This window comes from Lolium rigidum, chromosome 4 (genome assembly GCF_022539505.1).
Source record: "Lolium rigidum isolate FL_2022 chromosome 4, APGP_CSIRO_Lrig_0.1, whole genome shotgun sequence".
In the NCBI taxonomy this organism is placed as follows: Eukaryota; Viridiplantae; Streptophyta; class Magnoliopsida; order Poales; family Poaceae; genus Lolium; species Lolium rigidum.
The window spans coordinates 13959373-13970027 of NC_061511.1; the positions used below are offsets into that span (position 1 = coordinate 13959373).

General features: G+C 45.9%; 1 protein-coding gene across 1 annotated transcript; it reads left to right on the forward strand.

Annotated features, from left to right (window-relative positions):
- The first annotated feature begins 3374 nt into the window (after positions 1-3374).
- On the forward strand, positions 3375-4349 carry LOC124707128 (putative cyclin-dependent kinase F-2). Its single transcript, XM_047238789.1, has one exon. It carries the CDS (start codon positions 3375-3377, stop codon positions 4347-4349), a length of 975 nt encoding a protein of 324 aa, XP_047094745.1.
- The last annotated feature ends 6306 nt before the right edge of the window (positions 4350-10655 follow it).

Below are 10655 nucleotides of genomic sequence, written 5' to 3' on the forward strand. Positions count from 1 at the left end.
TCGTCGTGCTTCAACTTGAAGTAGGGGTCAATGTATTTCTCTTCCTCCATCATTTCCACGGTCATCTCGTCTTCGCTATCCATGTCTAAAGCAAAACAAATGGTCAAAATTTATCCCAGGAAGAGGAGGCAACGAACAGTGACGTGTCGCACCTACCAGACAAACCGCCGAACACCTTCTGTGCGCACAGGAGGGGCGGCTTTTCCGGCGCATTTTAGGACGCGTTGGCGAAGCGTCGGCAGCGAAAATGATGGCGAGGGAGTCAATCGTCACGATTATTGGAAATATAAGCAATTTACCGCAAAATTTAATCCACGAAAACAGTAGATAAAACATGACTACTATAACATGGATCAAACTAGTCATATGAATTTTCGGCAATAGGAAAATATCATACGCAGTAGTGAATTTGAGGAAAGCATATCTACTCCAAATGCTAGAACAAGGAACTGAACGATGATCTGAAACATGAACCCAAACATAGGAGATATGAGTACATACTGGACAGAAGCAGAAGCAGTAGCGTGACCGTTGTTGGCGTTGTCCCCCATGTCATCGAAGAGGTCGTCAACATCCGGGAAGAAGTCGTTGTTGGGGAAGGTGTCGTCGGCGTCCGTGATGAAACCAGTGGTCGCGCGAAAGCGCTCCCCAAAAATCTTATCGCCCTTCTCCCGTACAGGACTCGAAGAAGCACAGTTCCGGAGGCCTACTATCCCGACCGGTGGTGCACGCCGCAGGCCAGGATGGGAAAAACTTGAGCGGCAACGCAAAGCTCTGGAACCAGGAGGTAGGCGCATAGGAAGTGGTGGCTATATCTGTGTATCTCTGGAGAGGAGCGACCTCTCTTTTATAGGCACATAGGGAGGAACTGAACATGCCACGCGAGGAGACGAAACAGAGGGTCAGGGAGATGAACCGAACATGCTTCAGCCGAAGCTGAACAGCCTTCGTATTCAAGACCCACTGAAAAAATATTTCAGATTCTTGCGTTTGTTAATGTACCCGTTCATGTGTGGAAAAAAGAGAGAGAGAGAGGCTCTTGGCTCGAGATATTCCCGCAACCCGCAACCCGCGGCGCGGTGTGTTGTGACGAGGCGAGCGAGCTGCGACGTCGTCGGAGGAGGAGCGCGCGTGTGGTCAGCTCCTATTTCCCCTTATTATTTCTCTCTTACAAGTGGTGTGAAGACATCTCCTTATAAGCTGCTCCAACTCTCCTTCAACTAGCAATGTGGGACTAAATTTTTGTCCCACCCCTTTCCATGCATGAATGGGCCAAGTGGGCCTCTAGGATTTATTAGGAATTTCTAGAATATTAAATGGACTAGTCCAAAATGGGCCAAAATTTCAAAAATCGCCCACCAGATCCTAGAGACACACGGAATTTGCCTTTGGTTTCAAAACATTGTTTTATATATCGATGCTATAGTGGAGGCTGTTAAGTTGAACTTCCAACTAGACCTGTATGTTACACTAGTAAGCAACTTGGACCATGGACTATGCCTTCAACTGCAAGTTTTCTGCGAATCTAGTTTCACACAAAGCCTTCATCGATACTAGGCTGCCGTGGGACTTCCCCGTGGGTGGAGCTTATGCGTCATACTCCTTGATCTTTCATAAGTTTATTAGAGAGTACCCGACTCTCATGGAATGCGACGTTTAACAGTCAGACTCATATAGGTGTGTTCTTCAAAAGATGTTCTGCAGGACAACATCTCTGCATAAATAATCCACTTAGAACACATTAAGATAAAAATCAACCTGCCTTGCAGAATATGAAAGTATTGCATCTTCATGAAGTGGCATAAAAGGTAGGGATACTCTCCTCTCAGTTGATCAACAGCTTGTCTCCTAATTCTAATTCACAGGATCTCTTATCACATAGAGTGGATTGCCACCGTGAGCAACTCATAGTGTGGGTCTCATACCCTTCTCTTTCGATGCATTATCTATCACATTACATGATAGACCCTTTGTGAAGGGGTCTGCCAAATATTTAGATGTTAGGATATAATCAAACACAATAACTCTGGAGTTTCTCACTTTTCTGACAGATTTTAGTCTCCTCTTCACATGCCTTGATGACTTCATATTGTCCTTAGAAGTATTCAATTTGATGATCACAGTTTGATTATCACAGTTCATCAGGATGGCGGGTATAGGTTTTTCGACCACAGGTAAGTCCATCAAGAGATGTCTCGGCCACTCTGCTTTAACAATGGCAGTGTCTAATGTTGTGAGTTATGCCTCCATAGTTGACCTCATTAAGATGGTCTGCTTGCAAGACTTCCAAGAAACAGCGCCACCACCAAGTGTAAATACATACCCACTTCCGGCCTTTATCTCATCAGGGTCAGATATCCAGTTTGAATCACTATAAGCCTCAAGTACCCTTGGATACCCAGAATAGTGAATCCCATAACTCGCAGTGCCTTTCAAATAGTGCATAATTCTCTGAGGAAGAGGAGTGCCCCCACGACAATTATTTTGCAACGACGGCCATTTCGGCAAGAAGAAACTCCCAGACAAGTTTGCGAATTTCACGCCAGCTAAGAGCTGTCTGTGGTGAGACTTAGGGCATCTCCAGCGGGGCGACGCAACCGGATGCTGAGCGACTGTTTGCGTATGCCGTGACCGAAAATGCGTCTGGGTCCTTCTCCAGCGGGACGAAGCAAAGTGATCGGACCGTCCGCGGTTGCCCCGAGTGTTCGCCGAAAATGACGTAGGACCCACGCGTCAGTGGCAGGGAGGCCGATAACATTCCCGCCAATTGCCATTCCTGGCGTGAAAAATCAAAGTAGACCGGCACGAGCAGTACCGAAGCGATGGATGTCCTCGTCGCCGCAGGCACCACCATGGATTCCTCAATTTAAAGTTGTAATTTCGTGCAAATTTGAGACGCAAATTTTTTTAATTTCCTGAAAATAAACTAGCCCACGCCAAAAATGTGTCGGCCCGCTGGAGCCACCCCAGATGCAAACGGATGCACAACCATTTTCGCGTCCGGCAGACGACGCAAACGAACGTCCACGAATAATTTAGACGTTCGAAATACATCACCCCCATTGAAGATGGCCTTATAGCAGGTTAAACGGCATCCCCGCTGTTGTCGCGGGAGTGGTTCAAAACACACTACCTGTACCTGCCCGGTCGAACCAAGCGTCGGCCGCCCACCAAACAGTCCCGAGCTAACTCTAACGAACCATGTGGCAAATCTAGAATAGTCAACGCGCGCGTTTACTACTGGTTAGCCTGACAAGCTTCGACCCGGACTCGGAACGGCGTGCCAAACCGAAAGCGAGTCGTCAAGCCATGCCATGGCAGTAGTATAAACAGCGCGCACAGGCCGCCAGAAACCCAAACCACCTCCACACCACATGGACAACTACGAGCGGCTCGAAAAGCTCGGCGAGGGCGCCGCCGGCGTCGTCTACAAGGCCCGGGAGCGCCGCACGGGCGCCATCGTCGCCATGAAGTGCCTCCGCGCCGCCGGCCGCGATGACGGCCAGCTCTCGGAGGACCTCCTCCGCGAGGTGCACTGCCTGACGGCGTGCCGCGGCCACCCGAGCCTCGTCGAGATACGGGCCGCCGGACGCGATGCCTCCAACGCGTTCCTCGTGATGGAGTACGTCGGCCCGAGCCTGGCGCATGTCATGCGGGAGCGCAGCGGCGGCTTCAGGAGGCCGTTCCCCGAGGCCGACGCGCGCCGGCTCATGCGGCAGCTCCTGGACGGCGCCGCGGCCATGCACGCCCTCGGCGTCCTGCACCGCGACCTCAAGCCCGACAACGTCCTCGTCGACGCGCACGGCAACCTCAAGATCTGCGACTTCGGGCTGTCGCGCTTCGCCGCCCCTACTACGGGTGCGCCATACACGGCGCCCGTGGTCACGCGGTGGTACCGCGCGCCGGAGCTCCTGCTGGGATCGCGGGAGTACGACGCGGGGGTGGATACCTGGGCGCTCGGGTGCATCATGGCCGAGCTCCTCGCCGGCGCGCCGCTGTTTCCCGGGAGGACGGAGATGGACCAGCTCAACATGGTGTTCGACACGGTCGGCACGGGCGACATGACGGACTGGCCTGCCTTCCTGCGTCTCCCGCGCGCCGGCTCGCCGCTTTGTCACCAGAGCAGGCCGCCAAGCCGGCTTCGGGAGATGTTCCCCGCATTGTCCGCCGCCGGTTTCGACGTCCTCAGCGGGCTGCTGGCCTGCAGACCGGACAGGAGGCTCACCGCCGCGGACGCGCTGCGGCGTCCATGGTTCACCGACGCCGAGTCGCCTGACCAAGCACGTAACGCATGCGGCGCCCGATTCAGCGAGCGTGTCGGCGGCGTTGCTGATGCCATCGTTGTATAGAAAAGTATACAGTAGGCGTTGCAAGATCGATCGTAGCCTGGTCGTACAAGTTAATCATCCAAGATTCGTTGTAACTGAGAATGTATTGGTTTCGTGGCGGTTTCGTGTCCATGTTGGACCAATTTTATTCATTGATTCATCATACTCTTCTCAGACAAGTTGCTTTGAGGTTGGTGGGATAGCTGGTCAAGTGCCACGATTCCCTTCGGCTCTAGCTGATTCCTTTTACTACCATTTTATGTGTTCTTTCCAAGCAATCACGACAATCGTCTTTGTACTATAAAATAAACAAAGCAACATTAGCAAAACTTTGAGGGCCTGAATTAATTATTAGAGCACCTCTAAGGGATCCCCTAAATATAGATTCCTAAAAATGCATATAAGAGGCACCAAAAAAACTTTTACGGTTTCGGTGTGCTCTCGCCAGATAGATCACCAAAATAGAAACTGTAAAACTCATCTGCAGGATATGTTCGGCGAGAACCCGTACGAAACCGTTAATCCGAATTTTTCATCATTTTCAGCGAATATGACAATAGCTAGACAATATATGCAATAATCAATACAACATCCGTTATAAATAAGGCCGATAAATTTAGTCAAAATTCAAAGTTTAAATTTTTTGACCAAATATTCAAGAAAAATATAAACATCTATAACATAAAAGAAATATATTATGAAAATAAATTTCGTGATGAATCTAATAACATTTTTTTTTATATCGAAAATTTTCATACTTCCTACGATCCATATTAGTTGACTCTAGTATAAGATGTACCTAGATGTATTTTAGTTCTAGATACATCCATATCAATGACAATTAATATGAATCGGATGAAGTATTTTATCCTGTAATGTTGGTCAAACTTAGAGGATATTAACTTTTAACTAAATTTATGCGTCTTATTTATTGAAACAGAGAGAGTAGTTTTCAAATCCAATTGTTGCAATTAAAATAGATCAAAATATGGGCAATGTTGAGCAAAAAATGGTCTTTAGTGGAGCTTCATTATTCCTCAACCTCCCCTTGTCACCATGCTCAAGCAAGCCCCAACAGTGTTGAAGTGCAAATGGCTTCTTATGTGACCTGGAAGCCATCATATCCTTATATCTTCCGATTGCAACTTTATCCTACATACACAACAATTCATTAGTGAGCAAAAGATTCCTACGAACTACATCACAAGTAATTCAAACAAATTAAGGTCCACAAATGTACTCACATAATCATGAATGGTTTATCTCCGCTAGGAGGTGTCTTTCTTACCTGCTCCAAACATGCACTTCAACTGCTAAAATTTAATTTGGTCATATCCCTACGATATTGGGGAGAAACAAGGGCTAGAAAATTGTTCAACACACTTGGCAAGCGTGTCGGCGGCGTTGCTGATGCAATCTTGTATACTGTAGAACAAAACAGGCAAAGCAAGATCGACCGTAGCCTGGTCGTAGAAGCAATCATTCAAGAATTCGTTGTAATTGGGAGTGTACTGGTTTGGTGTCCATGTTGGACCAATTTAATTGATTGATTGATACTCTTCTTGTCGTTGCTTTGAGGCTGGTGGGATAGCTGGTGAAGTGGCACGATTTCATTGCGGCTCTCGCTGATTCTTCCAAGCAATCACGACAAGCGTCCTGTACTATAAACAAAGCAACAGTAGCAAAGCGTCGATGGACTGAATTAATTAGTGTTAGGAAAGTACTCCACGTCCGTAGAAAGTGTTCTACTTGCATCACATCAGACCGAACGCGACAAAGACTGATGCACGAAATTGCAAACGACACAGCAGTAGCAGTTAATTGTTGCCCCGAGCCTTTGCACGACGACGACGACAAATTGACAGAAACTTATATGCAGCTGGGCTGCTCAGCCTGGTGGATCCATCGGGACAACGGCCACGTAGGTCTCATGTTCTGGCTTCATACAAAGATCGACTGCTCACCGACAAACTGGCGATCAGCGATAGGGCGATAGGGCGATAGCCCATGTGCTGCATGAGCTTAACAAAAACATCCCCACGAGGCCACGACCACATCGCACACTAATCTAGAAGAGCACATTGAACATCGCACAAGTTAACAAAATGTATATATGGCTATACGGATCACTTCCCGAAGGATGAACCAGTGGTTATATAAGAGCAAGAACAATAGTGTAGTCGGCATCCAGCTATAACAGTTTGCCACATCATCTATAATTAACTTATAACTAGCATGTATAATAGTAAGCTATAAAAGTGTAGCACTTTTACAATACGTGGTCCACCTTTTAATCTTACATAGTGTCTAGGAGCACGTGCTAGAGCTGGCTATTGTATAAGAGTCCATTTTCATTCTCTCTCCTAATTTCTCTCCTCCAACTAAGCAAACATATAATATTTAACCCTTATAGCCAGCTGACTGGAGCTTATTGTACTTGCTCTAAGCGGTGACAGCTTTAAAGCGAGTGCGGGAGACATTTGGCGAGAGTCTACTAGATCGGATGTATGCTCCTATTTTGTATAAGGGTGATTCGGTGATGCTCTTCATAATTTGCTCGTGGGTTGTTATTTGTGTTTTGCAGGAATAAGGATGGCATGTTTCTTCATCCATGGTCAGGTTTGTAAATATTAAGTGGTGACTTTAGGTTACATGATGTATGTTTGGTTAATTTTTTATTGAATAAAATATAAATAAAAATCTTATATGTCATTTGATGGAGAGTTTGGAACTTATCTTTTTTTAAAAAAAATCAAATATTCATAGCCAAAGATATAGAACATCATAAGTTTGCAGATTAATTTTGCCGTAATCTCCCCATCAGGAGTTCTCTCTTATATATACACCAAAGGTATAATACATACAGTATACGATAACGTAAGGAAGGATCACAATCGATCCGTTCGTAAGTTACACGGCTATTAATCATATACATCATCTAATAATATGTTGTTCTATCCTTAATAATCCCTCTCAATGTAAACCGTTGGATACGAGGTACGGTTGAGGTTGACAGGAGATCTTTGAAGTATTAGTTATGTAACCGGTTTAGTGAAAACATATGCTCGTTGGTCTCCTGATGAAATGAAAAGGGCTCCCAAAGCAACCTTCTCTCGCACAAATTAAAAATCTATCTTAATGTGTTTTGTGCGAGCGTGGAACACCGAATTTACATATAAATATGTAGCTTTATGATTATCACACCATAATACTGGTGGTCTTGTCTGATGCACTCCTAGTTCCTTTAGCATAGATTGTATCCAAGTTGCTTCAGCTATACCGCTGGACAATGTCTTATGCTCTACTTCAGTACGAGACCGAGACACTATGGGTTGTTTCCTTAAACTCCACGAAATGAGATTGGGACTAAGAAAGGGAGCGAAACCTCTAATGAATCTCCTATCATTAGAACATCTAACCCAATCAGCATCCGTATAAATACTCAGTACAAATAATGGTGCTTCCTAGATCTTCAATCATGTTGATATTGTACCCTTCACATACTGAAGAATGATATTCACCGTATCATAATGTACTGATGTAGCGACATACCTTGTTGACTGCAAAAGAAAGATTATGCCTAGTAAGTGTCAAATACTGCAAACCGCCTACCAGGCTCCTGCACATTTAAATTCATCATCTACACTTAGTGGCGAGCCAAGATCCCGAGCCAACTTCTCAGTGGCCTACATGGGTGTGGAGACAGCTCGACAATTCTCCATATTTATGCACCATAGTGGAAATCAAGTGCATACTTATCACTGGTAGAGAAAAAAAATTATGGCTAGGTGAAGTACCCGTGTCGCATGGAAAGAGTCGTGCATCATGGCTACATACCCGTAGCATACCAAAAGTACGTGCGTCATGGCTAGTAACTTACATGTGGCGCACCGTAAAAATGTATGCGCAACATGTATTTTTTGGTTCGGCTTGGGAGGGAGGGGGGGTGGGGGGGGGCACAATACCCGTGGCTCAAGGCTAAAGGTTATGCGTCATGCTCCTCCACGGGTACACTTGGATCACCTTTTCAGTTTTGAAGAACAAATGAAAAAACGTCAAATTTTAAAAATTCATTGAGATGTAGTTATGTTACCTTATCTAGTCGTTAGCAAAAATGACAAATATTAATTTCGTATTTTTTGTAAAAAGATGATATGTTTCGGTAAAATGACTTTATATTTTGTATACGACGTCGGATGAAAAAAAAAATTATATAAAAAGTATCTACGGAAAAAGTTACGTCCAAATTAGGTTCATCAAATTCAAAAGGAAAAATAAGGTTTTCGAGAGTTTTAGATTGCGCTGCAATTTTTTTTGAAACGGCCTCACATACCCATGGCGCATCATTACTAATAATGCGCCACGAGTATGTTTGCCCTAGCCCAGCTTTATAAGCTGGACATGAAAGCCTCCTTCCCATGCCTCTAACTTCCCCTTCTTTCCCCTTCTCCACCAAAGCGGGACGGAAAGGGTTTTTTCTTGAAGAAGCTAAGCACCATCGTGTGAACCTCACCATCGCCCTTGTTAGGAAATATGCGTGTTGTATTACCAGGGGGCCAAAGGCCACAATATATAGTACATGTACAGGTGCACATATGCAGAAAGCCCCCTAATATATGGGGAAACTACAATAGACAAATATATACATCTAACACCCCCCCTCAAACTCATGATGGATCCACAACACTGAGTTTGGAGAGTAAGAAATCATGCTGCGCTCGAGTCTGTGCCTTCGTAAAGAAATCCGCCAACTGCAAATCTGAAGGCACATAATGAACCGCAACAACATCATCCCGTACACGTGCACGTGTGTAAAAAGCATCAACACCGATATGCTTGGTCAGCTCATGCTTGACCGGATCACGTGCAATACTGATAGCACCTGTACTGTCAGACAAAAGTGGAGTGGGTGTCTTAACAGAGACCCCAAAATCTGCAAGCAACCACTGTAACCAAGTCACCTCAGCAATCGACAAAGCCATAGCCCGCAACTCAGCCTCAACACTCGAATGAGAAACTGCGACCTGTTTCTTCGTCTTCCAAGCAACAAGCGAACCACCAAGAAACACACAGTAAGCAGAAAGCGAACGACGATCCGTGGGATCACTCGCCCACGTAGCATCCGAATAGCACTGGAGCTGGAGAGAGCTGGAACGGGGAAAGAAAAGGTGACGAGTGATCGTGCCACGAAGATAACGAAGAACACGGAGTAGATGACTATAGTGAACAGTGGTAGGAGCTGAGACAAACTGACTCAGAATATGAACAGGATAAGAAATATCAGGACGAGTGACAGCAAGATAAACAAGACTCCCAACAAGATGGCGATAACGGGTGGGATCAGGAAGAGGATCACCATCAGTAGGACGAAGCTTAACATTAAGCTCCATAGGGGTATCGACTGTGCGCTCATCCCCAAGAGCAGCACGAGCAAGAAGATCCTGAATGTACACTAGTAGAAACAAGGGCTTTGGTTTTTTGCCCCAGATGTCATTTGCACCGGATTTGGCACGAACCGGTGCTAAAAGGGGTCATTAGCACCGGTTCGAGGAGAGCAGCCGGCCGAGGGACCTTTTGCACCGGTTCGTGTTACGAACCGGTGCAAATGATCTATCTTTGCACCGGTTCGTAACACAAACCGGTGCAAAAGGTTCGTGGCCGAGCACGTGTCAGCCGAGGAACCTTTAGCACCGGTTCGTGTTACGAACCGGTGCAAATGATCTATCTTTGCACCGGTTCGTAACACGAACCGAGCTAAAGGTCCCCAGCCCTATTTCAGCTCAGCTACACTTGCCAAACAGCCCACTCACTTCATTTTTGCTAGTAGAAGGTGTGTGTGTTGAGTGCTAAGTTGCTTCTCTTTGGCATGCACATAAGGTGCTCGATGAAATGTGTGAGAGAGTGATGCCGCTTGATTTTACACCCAACAAAAATGAGATGAGGTGCCGGAGCGACACTTAAGCTTTCTCCTCTTTCTTTCCTCCTCGATCAAGGTTTAAGCAACAACTTAACCCTTTCATTTGTACGGTGCTAATTTCCACTATTTATAAATATTATGATGTTTTGTAATTGTTTATTGATAAACTTAATTAATTATTTGATGTAGATGAACCGGCGGCAATGGATGTACGTTGACCGACGTCTACCCGAGTTCGGATCGGGCCTGGAAGAATTTATCCGTGTGGCTCGGGAAAACCCACAGGCGGATGGTTTTATGTGTTGTCCATGTGTTGATTGCCATAACTTGAAGCAATACCCTGAATGGCAAGTCATTCACTCACACCTGCTTTGGAAAGGTTTCATGCCCAGCTATAATTGTTGGACCAA

Bases quoted from the DNA above. Each gene is read 5' to 3' on its own strand.
- LOC124707128 (XM_047238789.1), top strand. From the start codon at position 3,375: ATGGACAACTACGAGCGGCTCGAAAAGCTCGGCGAGGGCGCCGCCGGC.